At 39.2% G+C, this 21,362-nt stretch overlaps 4 protein-coding genes and 1 long non-coding RNA gene across 6 annotated transcripts; all 5 read right to left on the bottom strand.

Annotated features, from left to right (window-relative positions):
• Positions 1–154: 154 nt before the first annotated feature.
• Positions 155–1,093, bottom strand: LOC135937007 (uncharacterized). Its single transcript, XM_065480047.1, has 2 exons — positions 723–1,093; positions 155–661 (listed from the first exon to the last, which is right to left on the bottom strand). The coding sequence occupies exons 1-2, from the start codon at positions 983–985 to the stop codon at positions 250–252; spliced, it is 675 nt and encodes a 224-aa protein (XP_065336119.1). The 5' UTR covers positions 986–1,093; the 3' UTR covers positions 155–249.
• On the bottom strand, positions 1,017–6,573 carry LOC135937401 (uncharacterized). The gene is made up of 7 exons (XM_065480553.1): positions 6,109–6,573; positions 5,749–6,056; positions 5,336–5,692; positions 3,108–3,274; positions 2,851–3,044; positions 2,318–2,783; positions 1,017–1,030 (listed from the first exon to the last, which is right to left on the bottom strand). The coding sequence occupies exons 1-7, from the start codon at positions 6,526–6,528 to the stop codon at positions 1,017–1,019; spliced, it is 1,926 nt and encodes a 641-aa protein (XP_065336625.1). The 5' UTR covers positions 6,529–6,573.
• Positions 6,574–8,515: 1,942 nt separating this feature from the next.
• LOC135936898 (uncharacterized) lies at positions 8,516–10,566 on the bottom strand. Its single transcript, XR_010574403.1, has 3 exons — positions 9,385–10,566; positions 9,018–9,325; positions 8,516–8,963 (listed from the first exon to the last, which is right to left on the bottom strand). It is a non-coding gene; the product is annotated as an uncharacterized LOC135936898 (long non-coding RNA).
• A 2,218-nt stretch (positions 10,567–12,784) lies between these two features.
• On the bottom strand, positions 12,785–15,168 carry LOC135936588 (serine proteinase stubble-like). 2 transcript variants are annotated; one of them, XM_065479456.1, is made up of 7 exons: positions 14,330–15,168; positions 14,097–14,267; positions 13,812–14,042; positions 13,652–13,752; positions 13,432–13,596; positions 13,213–13,372; positions 12,785–13,155 (listed from the first exon to the last, which is right to left on the bottom strand). In XM_065479456.1, the coding sequence occupies exons 4-7, from the start codon at positions 13,697–13,699 to the stop codon at positions 12,932–12,934; spliced, it is 597 nt and encodes a 198-aa protein (XP_065335528.1). In that variant the 5' UTR covers positions 13,700–13,752; positions 13,812–14,042; positions 14,097–14,267; positions 14,330–15,168; the 3' UTR covers positions 12,785–12,931. The 2 variants fall into 2 exon arrangements, with proteins under 2 accessions (XP_065335528.1, XP_065335529.1); XM_065479457.1 differs by having other exon boundaries at positions 13,812–14,267.
• Positions 15,169–17,266: 2,098 nt separating this feature from the next.
• LOC135937400 (fibrous sheath CABYR-binding protein-like) lies at positions 17,267–19,122 on the bottom strand. Its single transcript, XM_065480552.1, has 3 exons — positions 19,104–19,122; positions 18,437–18,550; positions 17,267–17,994 (listed from the first exon to the last, which is right to left on the bottom strand). Exons 1-3 carry the CDS (start codon positions 19,120–19,122, stop codon positions 17,573–17,575), a joined length of 555 nt encoding a protein of 184 aa, XP_065336624.1. The 3' UTR covers positions 17,267–17,572.
• Positions 19,123–21,362: the final 2,240 nt, after the last annotated feature.

Genomic DNA, 21,362 nt, shown 5'->3' with positions numbered 1-21,362 from the left:
GGCGAAAAAATAAGGACTAAAAAAACTCTTATAAAACTGTTATTTGGCCCTGAGATTTAATTTTAGACATTTACAGTCTGTTTGTGCATTGAATAAAAAATAAAATCACAGTCTACCTTTGCGCAGGTGTTTCAGGGTAAAAAAATCAGCAAAATTAAGTCCAGATTTTATTTATACAAATTTTCAAAATATACAAAATTTACAAAATCATAATAATGGACTGGAAAAATACTAGGCATTACAAATCAATTAAAATCGCGCGTTGCCGATTGCCTCCAAAATGCGGACTAAATCTAAATCAATTAGCCAATCAAGATTAAATCCCTTTTCTTTGTAGAATGAATATTGTTCATTGACATGTTGCACTACTGAGGGGTAAGTGTAGTAATTATGGCTGGTGCAGCCTATGTTAAAATTCAAGAAAGTCAGCCTCGGAGAGACGGCGGCTAAATGTTTCAAAAAGCTGGCTATTCGAATGAAATCGTCCTCTGAAATTTCACTAATAATATCACTCGTTCTCAGGGTGAGGTAGAAAGACTTCAGGTTGTTCTGGTTTCTAGGAGGCAGCACTTGGCTCAAATTCCTCATGTCCAAGCCCGTGACCTTGAGCTCAATGGTCTTCAGGTTTGGCGCCGTCAATATTTTGGAGGGGCCTGGAGAGCTGTTCAATTAAATTTATTTTAGTAAGGATATATTATTTTTAAAAGGAAATATATACTCACCTGACTTTCACCAGATTTAGCACCCTGAGTTTGTTGAAGTTTATTGGTTCAGAATTGTCGGTCACGCCGACCTTCTCCAAGTAAAGACCTTCCAGTTTCGGGCAGGACTTGAAGATTCGTTGAAAGCTCAGATTCGGCATCTTAACTCCGATCACGCGGAGCGACTGCAAGGTTTTGCCGTACTTCTGCAAGGCGCAGTCCACGATTTCCGCAAACTCCACGCCGTACATAGCCAAATCCGTGAGTTTGGGAAAATCCGGCATAGAATAATTTAGGCTTTCTTCGTATTTGGCATCATGGCAGTCCACCTGAAAATTTTCAGAATTGCTTTAAGTTTTTTAAAAATACTTTAAATAAAAACTACCCTCTCCTCAAGGTGAATGAGAAGATAAGATGTGTGGTCGAAAAGGGATCGCTTTCCGACAGAGCCTTACTCAACCATAGGGATTTTTCCTTCGACTTTTGGAACCGCCGGGTTATTAGTCATTTAAAAACAAGGCTGATTTTTTTTATGGGCGTGAAACTTGTATGTTTTACAGACAAATCGGCTGCCGAAGAAGGGGGCGTAACCGAGGTAATACAATATGGCAGGCAAGAGTACACTGCTCGCCGCTCGTAGGGGGCGTGGTGCGCCGCTACATTGTATTTCCTCGGTTACGCCCCCTTTTTCAGCTGTTTTGACACCAAACATTTCGGTTTCATGCAAATCTAAAAATCAGCCAAAAAATCTAGCATTTTTTGATACCATAAACCTGATTGAAGGACATAACATCCCTTATCTATAATTCGGTTGAAAGTTAGCAGATGGCGCCACTGTATATTTATGATTCATCAGGCACTTCCTCTGCGATTTAGAGCTCATTCCTGCTGCTGTGCATTTAAAAAACAAAAATAAATTTGGCCAATCCCCATATGACCGTAAAACACAATTTATTAGAATAAATATTTTCTACGGCGATCAGCTGGACAAAATTTAAATTTCAGCTCATCAAAAGAATTAATTTAAAGTAAAGAGTGCATCGTGCCATGATTAAATCTGAAATCACAGCGGCATACACCAGTTGTGTAAGCAATTAGTGTTCAAAGCCACCAACAGATGGCGCAACCGTATACTTTCGTAATAAATTTAATTTTAAAGCCCTTCCTTGGCGATTTCAGACTCAATCCTGCTGTTGTGCATTCTGCTTCTAGATTAATTTCTCTAGACTTGCTGAAAACCAAAATCAGTCCAGCCATGCGCGGTAGAACGGTCGAAAAAAATTTTATTTAAAAAATAAATTGTTTTTCGCGATTCCACGGCAATTTTCTAAGCTGAATTGGTTTTCAGCACGTCAAAAGAATTTAATATTAAGTGTATAATGCACAGTGGCAAGATTGAGTCTGAAATCGCGGCGAAAATGCCTTAAAATTAAATTTGTAACGAAATTATACTGGGGTACCATCTGTTGGCGGCTTTGAACACTAAAGGATGCTGAATTTCCTAATAATCGCAATTACCGGTGGTGCAATCTACTGTCCTGCCTCTGTTCACTCTTTTAAAATAATTGTAATTACCGCAAAGAATTTAATATTTGGAAATTTCCTCGAGATCTGACTTCCGGAAGGGTCGTTTAAACGTCTGCTCAAAAATCCACGCAGGTGTGCAATAACTTGCGTGTCGCCGTCATGAGAAATGAGAGGGACTCTCTCCACTGTCGCTGTCGGTCCTTCGACGATCACGTCAAGGTTGGGCAGAAGCTTTTCAAACAAATCCAGCTCGAAGAAGCTCATTTGCCTGCAATACAATTCCCTCAATCGAACCACGGCGTCTAGGTCTTTTTCCATCTCCTCAGGGCGAATAGAGCGGTCGAAGCATAAAAAGCCCATTTTCTCGAGTGTTGGCAGAGCTTTGCAAATATTCACCAAGTCCCTCCATTGAAGGGCCATATTGTTCAGCTCCAGACAGGTCAATTTGTCCATTCTGCACAAACTCTTCCGTATTTGTTTGGTGAAAACTGTCGTTGAGCCTCGGTCGATCAGTTTTCCGATGTTAGGCGCTCCTTTAGCGATCATGGAGAGGATCTAAAATTTTATAAATAGCGTAAAATGTAATTTAAAAAAATCACAATAATAAGGCTATTTAATGTACCCTTGGTGTGAGGTTCTGGCGAATCTCCATCGGGCAAAGGTAGTAGAGGAAGTTCAGTTTGAGTTCTATGGTCCAGGAGCTGAGCAAATAGGGAATAGCTTTCATTGTATTTGCAAATTTCCTGTTCCTTTCTCCACGGTCAATTTTCCTCGGCCTCAGCAGTTCTTTCAAAATCTCTTCACGCACCGGTCCGGCTAAAATTGAGCAAAAAAAAAACGTTATTATTCGTTTCAAATTAGATTTTGTCCATCACTTACACACTTTTCTGGTGAATTGAATTTTGTTGACATTATCTAGGAACCAGCCGATGTGTTTTATGAAAGTTCTTATGGAATTGTCCTTCAAGCTGCTTGGACTGTTCAGAATATTTCTTTGCAGCCTGACTTTGGTTAAGGAAACCAAGTCGTCCTTCATGTTGACTGATCTGAAATAAAAAAAAAAAGAATTAAATCCTGAGCCGCGCATTTTTTATGTAAATTAAAATTAACAGTAGCGATTAAGTTTGACTTTCGAATTTCACGTTTGTTCGATTGGGCTTGGCGAAAGGAGACTTAAAGCACAACCTATATATGTATTTTTAAATTTGCTTCGAAAGAGTGAATTCCTGTTATAAATGATTTGAGTCTAACCTGATCGATTCAGCTTAATTTTCTCGGTTAAGTTACAAGTATTGCGACTCCCTGTAGCATGTGCTCCGCAAGTTCGCAGTTGACGAGGTTTTTTTGTTTACCTGCGGCAGCCAGGTGGGTGGAATGACCTCGAAAGGTCGCAGCTAATTGGAAGGTGCCAATGAGTATGACTGTAACCGTCTAGCAAAACCTCCTTGAAGTCTTTTACGAATCTAATATTGTGATTTTAAAGCAGAGCAAGTTATTTTAAAAATAAACCCGTTATTATATATGCATAATTTTGACAGATCTCTTTTATTCGTTGTATTTGGATACCAAATTTCGTGTTCACCACAAACAGAGTCTTAGTTACAAATCGCCGAAAACATCACCTTTTTCAAAAATCTTAAATTTTGAACCCCTGCAAAATGGACAATTTTCTTAATTTTCAACTTATATTTTAGGTTTCAACTTAGGTCTACTAGGGCAACATCTCCACCGAATTTCATCAAGATCTGAAAACCACGTGCCAAACAGGGTGTCATTATATTTGGATCCTTACATAAAAAATTAAAATTAATTCTGTATATTTTTGTTTATGCTCTAAAGCTAAAGGAATGAAACAATTTTTTTTAAATTTCTTTTTAACCCCTAAAAGGTCAAAGCTAGCTGACGATTTTCGCGATAGGATTAAGGGCTATTGTCAATATTTACCGACTTTATTTGCCCATCCTGAATTTAGAGGTGTTTCATAGGGAAATTTTGAGCAAAAAAATCGGGGGCCTTTGTTGGGAAATCGCGATTTTCGAAAATTGAAAATTTCAGATATAGTAAATCTGAAATATCAAGTTGTTGCGCCCCAAAATTTCAGTTATCGCTGTTTATACACATGGCCCCTTTATTTCCGTCAATTCCCTCGATTCCAACGGACGGGAAATTTGTGCCCCTGTCTGAGAACCCAATTGCCCAGGGGGATGCGCGAACCGCAGCTGCTGCCACCCCTCCTGCCGAGACGCTAGTGGGCGCCGAGCTCGGCGCGCCACGAGCGTCAACGAGTAAACGGAACAGCACGGCGGTGGACGCAGAATTTCCCCGAGGGCAGATCCCGGTGCCTTCGGCGGTCTCTGCCCCACAGCTTTGGAAGTCTGGCACCCCTACTTTTGGCCCACTACATTCCTCCAAAAACGCTCGAGTTAAATTAATGAAGTTTCTCCTTACTGATACAGCCTAATTTTGTCGGTTAATTTCCAACTACCACTCTTAGTTCCACACCCCTTGGCAACAAGTGGACTCTGGCTCAGCAGCAGACGCTGTGTGTTGGGTTTTGGTTTGGGTGCCAGGGGAATAAGGTGAATGCCCCCTCTCACGGCTATTTAAGTAGGGCTGGTGGACACCGACATAATATATTTAAAACGGAATTTTAAGCCTCTCCTCCAATATGACGTCACTGCTCGGTGTTTTAGCACAGCATAGTACTTCATGCCGCGCCAGAGTGCTGGCAGTCAGTGACGTCATTGGCAGGAGGAGGGACTTAAATTTGGTGCCCGCAATGTCCGCAAGTCTTTACTCAGGGCCACAGCCTGGCAGGGGCGAGTGCGCATGACAGAAACCTTCTAGCAAAACCTTGAAATATTAATCATTCGTTAATAAAATTTTAAATGAAATGATTGAATAGATTGACTTGTTGAATTTTTAATTTTAAATACACAATCTTCATCAAAGAAATGAAAAAACTGTCCTTTAAACCTCGAAAGGTGCAAGGGTGTGCAAAATAAAAGTTGAAAAATCTTTTTATCGCATGCATGAGGTCATTCTTTATTCAAAGGAGTTGAAGTTTTAATTCTGGCTTGGAGAATAACCCCTCTTATCAGTCATACGCTTGCAAAACGTCGACAAGGCTCGAATCAGGGTAAAACAACATGCCTCCGACCTCTCCACAAATATATCGACATAATTTCACATGCGAGCAGTACTCAGTTTTCCAAACACCAATGAAAAACTTGCAAAAAGTCAGTCTCGGTGATAGAGCTGATAGGACTTTCCAAAATTGTGAGAGACTTTCGAAATTTTCCCTTGATATGCATACAAGGTCTCTCAAGTGCATGATGAAGGTCTCGATTTTGCTCTGGCCGGCGGGCAGCACGTGGCACAATTTCTCCAAATCGGAATATTTCGCATTGAGGGTTACCTTATAGAGGTTAGGAGCCAGCAAAATGTTGGACGGATTTTCGCAACTGTTAAACAAACAATCAGAATAAATAATTAACTAACTTGAGATGTATATAAATACCTGATTTTGATCAAGGAGAGTTCCTTGAGCTTCAGGAAGTTTATCGGCTCTGAATTGTCTACCACACAAACCCTTCGCAGAGTTAGATATTGCAATTTGGGGCATAGATCGAAGATGCGCTGGAAACTTAATCTCGGTTCTCCATCTCCTCTCACGACGAGCTCTTGCAAATTTCTACCGTACCTCAGCAGGACGCAGTAAAAAATTTCCGGACACTTCAGACCCTCAAATTTCAATTGCTCGAGTTTTGCGAAATACGGCAGGTGATCAGGAAGAAAATCTTTGTATTCCGCACCATGACAGTCTACCTAGAAACGCTCTCTCATGACGACAGTTTGACAAATATAAAAATGAGAATACCTGGTAGAATGTTACATTTGGAAACCTCTGAGAAATTTGCCTGGCGAAACGACTGTAAAGAGGTCTGTACAGAATTTCACGCATATTTGCAGTTGTTTTGTGATCACCATCGCACAAAAAGGCTGCATTTTTGAGTGGTCCCTTGAATACCAGGTTAAGATTGGGCAGATTCCTCTCCAAAACCTCAAGCATTAGGCCTTGAATTGTTTTGCAGTGGAGGGTACGGATGTGAGCAATGTCGTTGAGGCCTTTTTTCAACTCCAGAAGGCGAAGGGTGTTGGCTGAGTCGTGGAAGCGACCGATTCGAAGTTCCTTGAGGTGTGGCAAATTTTTACAAAGTTCCACAAAGTCTTGCCAGTGGAGGATGCAGCCTTTGAGCGTAAGATGTCGCAGTTGCTTCATTTTGATTAAGTTCTTCATTACTTTAGAGCGCAAAACTGCTGGAAGAGTGTGGGCACTGAGGTTTTCGAGGTTTGGAGCTCCTCGAGCGACGTACCTCAGGACCTTTACAAATAAATACAGCCTCAAACCACGCATTAAAATAATAGTTACCTTTGGGAAGGTGACCTCCACTAATCTTTCCGGACAGAAAATCAAAAGGCTGTCCAGATTAATTTCTTTGGTCCACGAGCTGAGAAGATAAAGTAAAGCTCTCATCATTCTATCAAATTCCTTCTTCTTTTGATCGTGATCAATCGACCTTGGCTTCAGGATCTCTTCCAGAATCTCATTACGCATCGGACCAGCTAACAAACAAAATTGAATCAGCACAAAGATTAATTTGTTATTTCCTCCAGGACTCACAAACTTTTGTCGAAAAGTGGCGTTTTCTGACGTTTTGCATGTACCAATCGATGTTTTTTACGAAGCATCTTTTAATCAGGTCTTTCTTCAAGCCGCCATTTCTTCTCAGATTTATTTTCTGCAGCCTGAGTTTAGTCAGTAATGTGGCAACCATCTCGTACGACTTATCGACCTGCTGAATCAAAACAAAAATATCCATGAATTACGCTTTTAATACTTCTCCAGGATTTAATAGGATTTATGGTGCAAATTTATACTTAGTAAAACGTTGGCCAAGGTTTGCACCCACAGAAAAACTGCTCTTCGAGCGGTCCAGAATGTTTAGGTCGTCAAATCCGCTGCTTGCCTCGAAATGAAGGTTTTTCCCTCCAATCTCCAGCTGATTTCTCTCTCCTCCTCCAACACTTCTCTCTCTGACTCTCGCCCTGAGAGGCTTTAATCAAAACATAACTCCCCAGAAGCCACACATCGTTGTTCCCATATCAACTATTCAGAAAAATATTTTGAAACTCCTCGAAAAATGAAAACTATAATCGCAGTTTTCAAGTTGGAATCATTTTTATTTCAGGGACATGGATATGGCTTGCAACTAGATTAAATATCGCGGAGAAAAAGAAATATTTGATAAAATTATTCGAGAGTGCACGGCCAAACATTTATTTTTAGCATCAGGGGCCGGATATTCATGCGACGCGCAGCGATATGGCGTCTGGTAGACTACGGCGGGAAAGTTAAAAACGCGTGTGAAATGAAATTTATCATGAAAATAAAGTCAGCACGGCGATGAATATTTTTGCTGTTTCTTTACTAACAGCTTGATAGCCCGGTAATTGGCGAATCAAACGTTCGATGGCACTTCAGGCCAATGGAAATAAAGCAAAAAATGCCAAAATGAAAGTATACGCCTCTTTTTTGACGCTTCTGATTGGCCACTGGCCTGTCTCTTGATTGACCTCCATTAATTTGACGCCATATTGACTTATGACCGGCGGGAATCAATACAGATCGCAACACGGTGGAAATTCTGAGTGCGCAGAAGGTTTTAATTTTGGTCAAGCGTGCGCAGTGCTGCGTTTTGACCTCTCAGTGAGATTAGAAAGCGATATGATCATGCTGCGCATGCTTAAGATGCGCTCAAGTTTACTGCGCAGCTTCAAAAAAGGCGAATTTTTCAAGCTGACTGATTTATTTGTTGTCATTTCTTTATGAACAGCTGATTAGCCCGGTAATTGGCGAATCGACCGTTAGATGGCACTTCAGGCCAATTGGAAATATAACAAAATACGCGGGAATGAAATCATTAGGTCGCCTCTTTTTCAACGCTTCTGATTGGCCTCCATTATTTCGATGCCATTTATTTAAAAATCTGACTGGCGGGAACCAAACACAGATCGCAATCTGGACCCCGGGGATTTTTTGCATTATTTTCCATCGAAACTATTCTAGCGCTCTAGATTTCCAGTGACCTCCAACAAAGGGTTGAATTTTAACTTTTCCTCGATTTTTGCAAGATTCTGATTTGTGTAAAGCGAGTTTTTAAATGAAAGTCGAACTGGTTTAGGCACTTGAAGACGAGCTCTTTTTATTTATTCTAGGTTTACATCTAAAAAAGCAGGCATTTTTTAACACTTCCGGGCAGTGTATATCATTGATACACTTTCAAAATCTCGATTAAGTTGGCAACGGCTGGCCAATAAATTCTGGGATATGGGTCTACTTGCAAATAGTGCACGTCATCAATCTCGCCGATTTCACCGTAAAACAAGTGGAAATCTGTCAGACACGGTACAGAAAAGGCAGACAACAATTGAATAGACTGAGATAGAACTGTGAACTGTTCAACAGAAATATTTTCACAGTCTGACACGACCATTGTCAAATTCCAAATTTTGATCATCTTAGTGTAACGATAATGTCTAGTAGCCATGGATATCGCGCTTACATTATGGATTAACGGATTAAAACATAAATGCAGCAGGTCAGAGTAATGTCCACAGAGCGTTACCACCTGAAGTTGCGGAGCCAGTAGAATCTCGGATTTTTTGTTGCATCTACGATTGAATGGTTTACGATATTAATAAAAACCTTTAATTCATGAAAATTACCTTGTGTTCACCAGCGAGAGTTTCATGAGCCTCGAGTGGTTAATCTGACCTGAATGGTTGATCAGGCGGACCCCTACCAGTTCCAGGTGTTCCAAATTGGGGCTGAGGTCAAAAATGCGTTTAATATCTAAACTTGGCTCTCTGTGCCCGATAACGGTGACCTTTCGCAAGTTTCCACCGTACTTCACCAAAGCGTGGTACAAAATTTGCGGATCATTCAGCCCCGCAAAGCGCAAATTCTGAAGTACCCGAAAATCCGGCAGATGTTGAAGGAGAGAATCTTCGTATTTCTCTTCATGACAGTCCATCTGTGCAAATAAGTCACAAATGATTATAGTTATCACGTATCTAAATTGAATATAGTCACCTGATATGACACTATATTTGGGAACTTGGCAGGAATCTCCTTGGCGAGGCGATGGTACAAAGGTCTGTGCATGAATGAACGCGCTGTCGCTGTTTTTTTGTTGTTTCCGTCGAGATCAAACGCTTTGGCATGATTAGTGGTGAGTGGTCCTTCGCAACACCATTGAAAATCGGGCAGATGCCTTTCAAAAAGTTCCATAATTCGGCAGCATAATTCTCCACAAGTTATGCTTTTGAGGTGGGAAATGTCTTTGAGGTTTCTTTTCATCTCGAGAAGGCGGATACAATCGGCAGATTCATCAAAGTGAGAAAATTTAATTTGAATGAGATTGGGCAAATTTTTACAAATCTCCACAAAGTCTTGCCAGCGCAGGATGCCACCGACGAGCCATAAACTTCGCAGTTGCTTCATTCTGATCAATGATTGCACGATAGGTTTGCTCACAACTGCTCCTTTAAAGGTGAAAGCAAGCACTTCCATATTTGGAGCTTTTTCAGCGATCCAATCGAAGACCTTGAATTATATAGAAAAATATTAAATCACACACTGCTTAAAGACCGTCTTTGACGAAGTTTCTGAGCAAACCAATCGATTCTTGGGGGTCGAATTAGGTAAAGTAGATATTTTTTCCAGCAAAGAGTCCAGCGCGACGTGCGAACTTTTTTTCCCGCCAAATCAATATGAACGTTTATGCGAGAAGTGCGCATGCGTGAGCTGACAAAGAAGTCATTCATTGCAAGTGCTCAAATAGCTCTCACGCATGCGCAGAGCTTCATATTGTATTGGCGGAAAAAATAGTTGGAACGTCGTGCTAGACTTTTTAGTCTGGAAAATAAGATCCACTTTACCTAATTCGACCCTCAAGAATCATCGATTGCTGGGCTCAGAAACTTCTTCAAAGTCGCTCTTTAATAATAGAATGATTACACTTAGCTTGGAAACCTCCTTCAAATCCTCTGGAAAACATCTATAAAGACTACACAAGTTGATTTGTTTGGTCATCGAGTTAAGCAGACATGGCAAAGCTTTCATTCTATTTTTAAACTCATCTATCTGCTCTTGCCCATGACGAATGAACCTTGGCTTCAGGAGCTCAAACAAAATTTCATTTCGCAACCGAGGAGCTGAAATATAAAGAATTTAATGAAAATAAATTGGCTATGGATATTTACAGATCTTACAAATGGTTTCTTTAAAGCGTTGTTTCGTAGCATCATTTTGCATGTACCGATCGATGTTTCTTACGATACATCTTTTAATCAAATATCGGAATGCGTCTCCTCTCTGGAATAATACATCAACCAGTCTACTTTTAGCTAAGGAAAGCAGTTGCTCATTGCCGGCCATTTCAATCTACCTGTAAAAACAATTACTAAATACAGCTTGAAACTGCTACTCCATAACGTCTTACCAAATTTTGTTCCGGAATCAACGTGCCGATTACAAGGTGTGTGGCATCCGAATAACCTTTCAGGGCAGACAGCAAGCGGCAGTGAATGCACGCATTTTTACCCCCCGCGGGAAATTTTATCTTTTCAAAGAATAAAATGTGGACAATTTTGGAATTCCATCAATTTTTGAAGCGTCTCTCATTCCGATATCTCTCACGGGTACATTACCACGAAAATAGGATTGCAAAATATATTCTCATAACGCCGATTTCTAAAGCCTTAATAAAATTCTATCATCTTGTCGTTAGACTGGAAAATAATTATGGGATAATTTTGGGAAGAAAGAAAAAATCTACTCAGAGGTCCAAGTAATTTCCACTGAGGTTTTGGATCATGACAGCTGATTTTTTTAAATAATTGTCGCTTTTGGTTTATTTTTCGAGCTGAATGCAGACGCAGAAAAATTGTAGTGTGACTCTACTTGTTGCCTTACAATTAAATTTTTCACGTTTTTATTAAAAGAATCTACCAAACATCTCTAGTATTTTATTCTCGAATTTATATAGCTCCGCAGAATATATTTCAAGAATTTCCTAAATTATAAAAAAAAATGTGACAAAATAAAAGAGAAATCGTTTGGTCAGTATTATGGAATTCTTTTTTTTTTTTTTGGTTATGTTTCGGGTTCTTCTGATTACGATTTATTTGGAAGGTCAACCAATTTTTGGATTTTTGATTGATCTCAGCCGAAAAAATCATTAAATTTTTTTATGTTAAGGGTGCTTAACATATATATCTGAATTTTTTGTTTTAAATGGTCTATCAGGAGAGGCAGGAAAAAGGGGGTGGATATTCAAAATAAATGGAGAGCAGCCGCCTGAACTGAACAAAGGCGCGGAGGCTTGCAAGCGTTGGAGTTGTAATGCGCGGCGTACAGTTGGTCCCGCAATTCAACATCCAAAGAAACTCTGACAACCATAACCTTCGACTTGTCCTCTCTTAAAAATTACAAATAAATTAAATTTCACGAAAACAGCGTGTGAAAAAAGCGTTTGCTGTTTTGAGGAAATGAAATAATCTCATTAAATGCAAACAGAGAAAACTCATTCCCGCCAGGAATAAGAGGTAAGCAGGAGGGGCCCATTTCCTGCGATCTCTTTGTGGTAATTTTTTTATTCTTCGTTCTGCCCAGAAATTGCCAGAAATTTGTTGAAATGATGAGATTGGGCATCCGGCCGGCGCTGCTCCGGCGACCAGCAGTTCGCTTATCTAATAGCTCTTCAAAAGGCAAAAACCAGTCGTCTCTGGCAATTATTTGAGAAGGTCTTCTCCAGCGAAATTTATCACTAGAATCGGCTGTTCCAACGGCGGGCGTGCTGCTCTCTCCTCGCTTGTATTAAAAAGCATCTCTATCTGCCTCTGAAAAAAGCACAGCGCGTCTGCTGCCAAGTGTTGAGCAAAATTACGAACAATATTAATTGCCATAACAGATGCTGATTTAAAACAGATAAACCAAAGATGCTCTATTTGATAGAATGAAACATGTCCATTTACGCATCTAGGGAATTTTCTAATTTAAAATCTCTTACAGTAAAACTTCCATAATTAAATTCATCTAAAACCTTTTTACGCAACAAATTTAATGTTATGGCTTTGATCCCTCAAGTGGACACGGATCGAGGCGCCGATTTAGAATCGCGTTGGCTAATTAAGTGAATTTTTTTAGACGATTAGAAATTAGCGAGAAGAAATATTGGTTTCATTTTGGTCATCCATCAAAAGAATATTAATGAGACCGAGATATTATGGGAAAGACTATAAGAAAAAATAAATGAAAATTGAAGCTGTCTCCTTTGAAAGAAAATACATGTATAAATTTTCCCAGAAGTCCTATATTTTTGTGCTTAAAATAATTATTAGCTTCTTTACCTACACAGATTAAGTTGCAAAAACAAAAACACAACGTAGAGTGTGCTACAATAATTTCGTTTTTGAGGGTTTCATATATTAAAAGCCGAGCAAACAATTCTTTTAATCCAATTTATATTGAAACACCATAAAATATTTTGATAAGATATTACACTGTTTAGCTAAAAAATTTATATTAAACCATTAACCATATGTCAAAGCACATGTTTTGCTTCAAACCCCAACATTTAGTTACGGAATGAAATTTCCGGCGTGTTGTCCACGATCCAGTCCATGTAACTCGCGACGTCAGCGAACAAAGAATAGTGGTCTGGGTGACACAACGGTATTTCTTCGCCCTCAAACATCACCTTTTTCGCAATTCCAAAGCTGACAATTCCCCTGATGAACCAACGGCCGTCTTTTTTCACGGAAAGGCTGCCTCCGCTGTCACCATTGCAGGTGGTCGTTCCTGAATTAAATATTAAAATTGAGAAATTAGTGATGACTAAATGAGGAGTGTACTAACTGTTCGTGTAGCCTGCACAAAAGTTGACTCCCGGCCGCAAATATTTCTCAAAAAACCTTCTGCTTGACAAGTAGCACTCTGTGTGAGCTCTAATCGGAAGTCGAGCCTCTTGCAATTTATCTGGCAACGTGTAGTTGTCAGCAAGCCCAAACCCAACCGCCTTCAGAATAAGATAAGCCAAAAATAAATCGATTTTTCAAATTCCCGTACAATTTATACCGTAGCTTCAGTTCCAGCCACGCGAGCTAAGTCAGAGTCGTCGTTCCACAGACAAATCGGTCGGACGTGGTTGGTTATAATAATTTTTTCGTTCAAAATCACGAGTCCGACGTCACTGTTGAACTCCTTAGGGTCATATTTCGGGTGCGTGATCAGACTGCTAACCTAAACGATGTCAAGATTATTATGGATGAGAATAATTTACATGGAAGTTAAAAACCAATTTTCTCTGGACACCAGGAGCTCTTCTTTTTCTTTTATCTTCCATCCCAAGATAAACTACGAAGTCTTCTGCTTCTGATCCATAAAGGCAATGTGCAGCTAAAAAGAACATTTTAAATCGAAGTCATAAAATTTATTGTTTCTTTTCTTCACTATACCGGTCAAAACTGCTGACGGTGAAATCAATGTCCCGCCACATTTTCCTCCAGTCACATTATTCTCAATGTAAACATGCCAAGGGTGGCTGCCAGTCTGAGCTATGATTCCGCCGAAAATATGTATACTCGGTTGGAAATCATCAGAAGAATCGTCATTTCCACGTTTCCTTATTGTTGAAGTCGGTTTCCTTCCACAGTTTGGGAAACTGAGGTTGTCTCGGTCATTGAATCCTTTTTTAAGAAAAAAATCTCGCTGTGGGATTATATTGATTAGAGTTTAATTACCTCTCGGTTGTTTTGTTGGTGGGATCGGGCGTAGAACAGAAATGTCTTTTGTTTTCCTTGCGATCTCGTCAATGTATGGCAAAATATCAATGTAAAAACGGTCAAACCAAAAATATTTTACACCTCTCAAGAAATACCGTCCTTTGTAGAAATTGATCAGATATTCATAATCTGTGTGGCATTAAATGACCATTAGTAAAATTGAATTAGGCGTAATTTTGTATAAAACTTACTAAAATTGTCATCTACTACACACAGGATATTCTTGATGGGAATATTATTTGATTTCAAAGATTCCAAATCAGTTCTCTTTAGAAACCTGCTACAGTTGCTTTGACCCGTCACATTTTCTGTAAAATTTGACAATTACGAAGCAAAATCATGTCATGTTTTTATCAAATACTTTTCAATAAATATCTCACAGAAGAAAATATTTAGCTTCTGATTGCGAGTAATTAAAACTGAAAACTAGCTCAAAAACGCATTCAATTTAAATTTTGTTTCAAATTGGTTCTATATATTTTTAATTCCAGTATACGAAAAAATTATTTTTCATTTCCCCATTTTTTTGGGAATGGTTCATAAGGCGGATATGGGTTTTTTATAGATTTGATATAATCTTTCATTTTCCTTTCTATTTAACTTTAAATATTCTTTCGTGCCAGTAAACAAGAGCAATAAAAATTGATTTTGAAATAGAAAACATATAATAATGCCGCAGAACAAAAGTCGCGTAAATTTCGATTTATCACACGATCAAAGTCATCAATTTTACATATGCATTTTTTTAGCACACAACGTTAATAAGCATTTTTTTGTTTGGAGCATCTTAGGTCTTAATTAATTTAATGACGCCTCGGGCAAATAGTCGAAAGGTGCAGCGGTAGCCAGAGTTAAATATTTCCCTATCTCATCAGGTTAACAATCGCTGCAAAATTCGAAAAGCAGCTCAATGAGAATAAAAAAGCCCGACTTTCGATCTCAATAAAAATACGAAATTTTATATAAATTGTCTTCAAGGTGCCGTATTTCGATTAATGTGGTGAGACAAAAAACTCAAAATAAATTTTAATCAGCCCATCAGCCCACATTACTGTCTCAAATGTTTCTAATAGTATTATAATCTAACAAACTTACTTTGGCCAGATAGAGTACTCTATAAAATTAGATTAATAATTAGTGAAAAAAACTGCAAAGAGTAATTTGAATATACGAACGATCCATGGTGTCCCTTCAAAGTAGGGCGATTCTCTTTGAAGTTGCGAGTCCATCACGTTGTCACGGTTAAACAAGCAAATGGGAGATATCACACTCGGCATTTTCTCAGTTCTCAAAATCTTGACTTTTCTAGTTTCTGTCGGATTTATGGCAATATCGATTATATCCAGCACCTTTAATCATTGAAAAATACATGTATAAACAAAAGTTAAATGCAACGGATTTGCTGAAAATTATAAAAAATTACTTTGCCGGAATTTCTGACGCATTCCTCTTTTGTTGTGCGGTAAAGACAGTTATTCGGAAACACTCGTAGATCAGTTGTATCATTTATTGTATTGAGTAAAGCACAACCATCTCCTAGACAGTACAAAACTTTCTCGTTGATTATCCTGGGAGAGATATTCATGTTACCTAGTCCAAGAAGAGTCCTTTGAGATATAGCTATAAATCCTCTGCAACGACTGTCAGTACGTATGTTTTTAATATAAACGGCCGATTGGCTCAGAGTTTTTTCGATTTCACAATTCTCGCTACTCAAGTTTTCTCCTTGGTCAAAATCTGAGAGGGGAAAAAATGTGATTTAAAAATAGTAAAGCTACGATTAAGCCTATTAAAACCGAGTGATCGTTATAATTATAAAATTGATGGGTTTCTTTTTGCAATTTTTTTTCTAATAAATACCCAATATGTGAAATTTTCTTTGGCTCAACAAATTATAATATGTTTGGTCAAATTTTTGATTATTTCCCAACTTACAGGGGCTAAATAAATATCGAGAAATGCTTACACGGAGCTGGGATGTAGTCGTCGCTCTGCTGAGACGTTTGCGCGGCGCAAACTGCGAGGCTGAGGAGCACGAGAAGTCCAAGCCTCATCCTGAATTTCTTCTCTGCGCGCGATGGACCGGGCTGCTGCGCTCCGACCGTGGTGAACAGCACTCCCAGTCAGATTAAATCGTCAAGCGTCTTCACTAAAAACGTTACTTTCGGCCATTTGACCTGCAGTTGGCGATTGACCTCTAAAGTGCGTCATTCCGCGTTATCGCCACAAATTGCGAAACAAGCGGGGCAAAGATTTTTGTCAGCAACATTTTCACTTCTTTGCAAACTTTCCTTAGTATTTTTATATTAATTTTTTATATTTAATAATATTAAACAATTATATTTAAAAAAAAAATTGGTTTCTAACGGAGCGATGTTTATGCTTATGACTTTCGATTAAAATTACAAATAATTTAAATTTCGAGATACATCACTCGTAGAAATTAAATAAAAATTTGATTTTTGTGGTTGTGTAAGTTCTGTTTCGATTTCTATCACTGTTGCGTGGAGGGAGAAAAAGTCAAATTCAATGTCAAGCCAGCCGGATTCGCGTCTGAGGCCTTTGACCTCTTGTTTTCATTTCTAGAGCACGTGATTCTCATTGCCAGATTATTATTAGCTGCGATAACGTGCTCAGCAAACACTGGATTTTAGAGCGATTTTCGCATTTTTATTTTTAAAATTAACATTTTTTCAGATACTTTAAAATTGTTTGTATATTTCAGTGCTCACTAAAAGACCTGATCATTCTTCTTTTTATCATGAAGCTTCAGATGCAGATTAATGTTCATAGTGGTTTATTAATTAATCGGTTTGATTTTAACAATCCATGGCATATTTTTAAGGAATTAGAATTTAGGATCAACTGCTTCGAGGATTCAACTCGAAACCCGGCGAAACTCAAACGGCCAAAGCAGGTGCGGTGAAACAAATCTTTTAAAAGATATCCGTTCGTTTTGAAGGACGAAAATTATTTGTTGTTTTTTAAATGATTTTCAAATATTCTTTTCTGGGAAAATTATTGAATGAAACTGCATTCATATAGGTTTCCTACTCGTTCTAAAATAGATGCGTAGATTTAATATTATTTTTGGTTTTCAGGGTGGACGTGAGAAAAGAAAAGCCGTGTTTTCCTTAAATACTAATGGTCAAACTTAATTGAACTCAGGTTAAAGATATTTATTATATACACACAGAAAGAACTGGCGAGATGCAAGCTGAAAGAGAGAAATTTGCGAGGCGAAGAATTAATATTTTTTTATCGAATTGAATGAAGGGAGGTGCGAAAGAGGAGAAAGGCGCGCATTGTGTTTTTGTCCAACAACTTTATTTCGGTCTGTGCGGCGGCGGCGACGGCGAAAAAGCAAATTAACCGGCGGCCGGCGTCGCAACAACGGACGCCGTCCCGAAGTCGGGAAAATTCCGACGGCAAAATCACATGATTGAACACAGCGCCGAGTCCTCGCGCCCTTTCAGCACCGGCGGCATTTCAGTCAGTTTGCGCCCGCGCAGCCGCGGCTTCAGTTCCAACTCGAGGTCGCGCGGCGGCGCCATCGGCGCCTCGTCCTCTTCGGCCTCGGGCGTCTCGGCCTCCGGCGCCGCCTCCTCGGGCTGCTTCACCGGCGGCGCTGGCGCCGGCGTCGTGATCGTGATTTTGATCTTGGCCGCCGGCGGTGCCACGTGCGTCGCCGCGTCGCTCAACACGACGTTGCCGTCGATCGAGCTCTTCAGCTCGCTCGTCGTCGTGTCCACCGTCGCCTGCACCAGTGGCGGCGCCACGTCCTCCTCCTCAAAGTCCATCGGCTCGGACTTCACCTTCACCTCCGGCATCGCCGTGGATTCAACTTCTGCCTCCGCTGAAATTAAATCAAATCATGATACAGAATGGCTTTAAAGGACGTGACAATGATGAACAATTATTTCTGCTTTAAAGGACACGTCAACTTGCCGCCATTTTGGAATTTTTATCCCTCAAAAATGGTCTGATTAACACAACAAATGGGAATTTAGATCGGATCCAAGTTTAAAATCGATTAAAAGTTAACAAAACCTTCAGGAACTGAAAATTTTAGTTCAAAATATTCAAAGGAGCATGCTCATTTCGCATTTACTTTCCCTTAAAGAAACAATCAACCTTCCGCCATCTTGAATTTCAGTTAAAACCTAAGCGGAACTCGACCTTTAAAATAATAACCAAAAATATGTTTCCGATTTCGATGAGGGGCAGTAAATCAAAGCTTTAAAGGACCATGACACTTTGCTAGAGACGCCATCTTTGGTTATTCCAGTATTCCTCACCTTTGGCAGTCTGTTCAGGAACTTCATCTTCCGAGTGTGGCTCGCTTTTGACCTTCACTAGTTGCCCTTTGTCCTCCTCCGCGTCCTCAACCTTCGCCACCTCTTTGTCCGCACCTCCATTTTACAATTATCATTATTCGGCCCTGAATTGTCCATTATAACGATAGACTTTTAAAAAAACCTTTTGCAATCAAATTTCACCAAAAATTTATTTCTCAATAATGCGCGGCTTCAACGATGCATTGCTCAAGCCAAAAGTAACAGGTTTTTATTAACCTTTCAGGACCGCATATGTACGTGCGGTGAAATTGAGTGGAGAATTTCCCAAAGATTAGATATTTCGAAACAATTGACTTGCAGAACTGAAAATAAATTAAAGCGTTTCGTAATCAAAAACAATTTCTTTGTTATTGTTTTTGGAATTCCTCAGCTTTCAATTAAAACGCGTGGTTCTTGTTATTACTAATTTTGTCAGTAAAAATACATATGTTATTGCGCCATAAACTCAACCGTTGAGTAATGAATGAAATATTAAGAAACATGTGTTCAATATTGCTTTAAAGTGTAAACATAATATTTTCAAAGAACTCGGCGTTTTTTTACCCTCGTGTAATAGCGGTTCAGCTATAAGGAAGGTTTATCAGTGTGGACTTGATTGTAGCATTACGAAAGTCTTCAATCGTCATGAGTTCGGAATCAAAAAAATCTAAAGGTTGCGAAGGAATAGGTAAAAGTACTACTCTCTCTTATCATATATTATGTTTATCGATTTCGTTTTCATTATTCTTTTGCTAAATGGTAAATCGTATACTACAGGAAAAAAAAATTAAAATTAAATTCCAGAATGGTGGGAAATGGATGAATTTTGGACACCCCGCAAAATTCCAGTGAGACCGTCTTGTTCCAAAAGTAGAACGGATATGGATCAAGGTAAAATATTCCAACCCTAAAATTTAAAAAGATTTATAGGTTAAATTTTAAACTATCGTCAGGACCAGGGAATTTATTTAGAGAACGTAAAGAGGGTCGTGAACCTGGAAATAGATTTTTATTTATAAGAATTTATCACTTAAACTAAATTAAAGTTTAAACTTGGGAATGAACCCTGGAATACCCTAGCTGACTATTTGAATCAACTTATAATTTAATTGAATCAGGAGCAGAAATCATCCGATCTAAATTTATAAACCTTCTGAAATAATAAATCCCTGAGTACCTGTAGAGAGAAAATTTCCTGTCCTGAGGACCCTGGCTAATATTGCAACCTGATAATAATTTAATTTGAAAATATAAACCTTCCCCTAAGACCCTTTGACCTAAAAATTCATTTTAAGAATCTAAAATCGAAATTTTCTGTGTTTATAAAATTTTGCAGACTTCAGGCGGCAAGTTCGCAAGAGCTGGGAGTCTTGCTCCGACGGCTTTGTGCCTCGAGGCGCATTCTCCATCGACGACGACGACGACGACTGCGGCTTCTCTGCGTACGTCGGCATCGTGTCGACCGACAACAACGAGTGGGTGCCAGGCATGTTGCTGCCCGAGGTCGGCGTCGTCGGCGTCACGCGCTCAGGGAAAAGGTTCACGGAAAGATCTAATTACTTCGCCTTGGTTGGAAACCAATTCTACTGGTACCCGTACCTGAAAAAGGTGCCGAAAAAGGCTGTGGCTATCCGGAACTATTGGGGCCCCGACTTTTGCATAGGTCGCATCGAAATCAACGGCGTCTACTACGTCGGAATGGTGCATGAACACATCCTCAACGTGCGGTATAAGGAGAATGAGATTAGAAGGTTTGAAGCCTTCGACATTCTTTTTGGGAAGATTTATTCGTAATGTGAATATTCTTTGGAAGTGACCTGAAATCGTGGACAATTTTTTCTTGCAGTTAATAGTGATGTATGATAAAATTAATTGTATTTTTCTAAATTGGATTGAAATGATAAAAACAAATAATATGTTATTTTTCCAATTCATTGTTTTTCTTTTAGAATTCCTAAAAACAATAACATCGAATTTCATAAACGCCTGCAAAAGTTTGTACTCCAACCAGTTCAATAACAAACAGACCATTCTACCTGTGTTAATTTTTTATATATTAACTATATAAATGGAACCTTCCTCGAGAAATTCCTTCTTGTTCCTTTAAAAATCTCAGGAACTTCCGGAGAAAAATTTCTGGATTTCTTGGAAAATCCATTCTCTAATTGAATGAAAAGAAATGATTAATTTATTCTGATGTAACTTCTATATTTTTTTATTAAAATACATTCCATGCAATTTTAAATTACAAAATTATTATAGATTAAATATACACAGGAAGGATCGAGAAAAATTTATCTATTTCTATTCAATTTAAAATTCAAATCAAATAAGTTCTAGATGGTTCGAGCTTTGACTCAAAGTAGCAATTTGAGTATAACATTGTCTAAATTTGGCCTGGAAAATCAAGCAGTGACAATTCCCTGGAATTACTTCTCTGTTTAGTCGTAGGTAAAGCAGGTCAATCTCATATATTTTGAGGTACTTCTCTATGCTGCCCAGCAATCCAAGTAGAGAATGACTATGATGCCGATCGTGGAAGCCGCACACACTGTGACGTACGGCCAGTTGTCGATGACGTACTGGATCGGGTACCAAGCGTTGGCCAAATTTTTGATCCTGTCCAGCTCCGATCGCATTTTCTGAATCGTTATTTGGAACTCCTTCCTTTTCTTCAAATCCACTTTGAAGAGGGCTTCCAAGTTGAAGCGACCCCACTTGCTCAGGTTTTCCAGCTGAATTTTCACGTAATTGACGGACGGAAAGACCACCTCAGGAATTTGGATTTGGTCGAAAACCAGATCGACGGTGATGATTGTGGACGTGCTGCCGAAGAGGATGGATCCGTTGGCGTTCACGGTGCAGCCGGTGGGCACGTGGAGGGCGC

This window comes from Cloeon dipterum, chromosome 2, assembly GCF_949628265.1.
Source record: "Cloeon dipterum chromosome 2, ieCloDipt1.1, whole genome shotgun sequence".
NCBI classification, from domain to species: Eukaryota; Metazoa; Arthropoda; class Insecta; order Ephemeroptera; family Baetidae; genus Cloeon; species Cloeon dipterum.
This window is presented reverse-complemented; position numbering and strand designations above follow the sequence as displayed.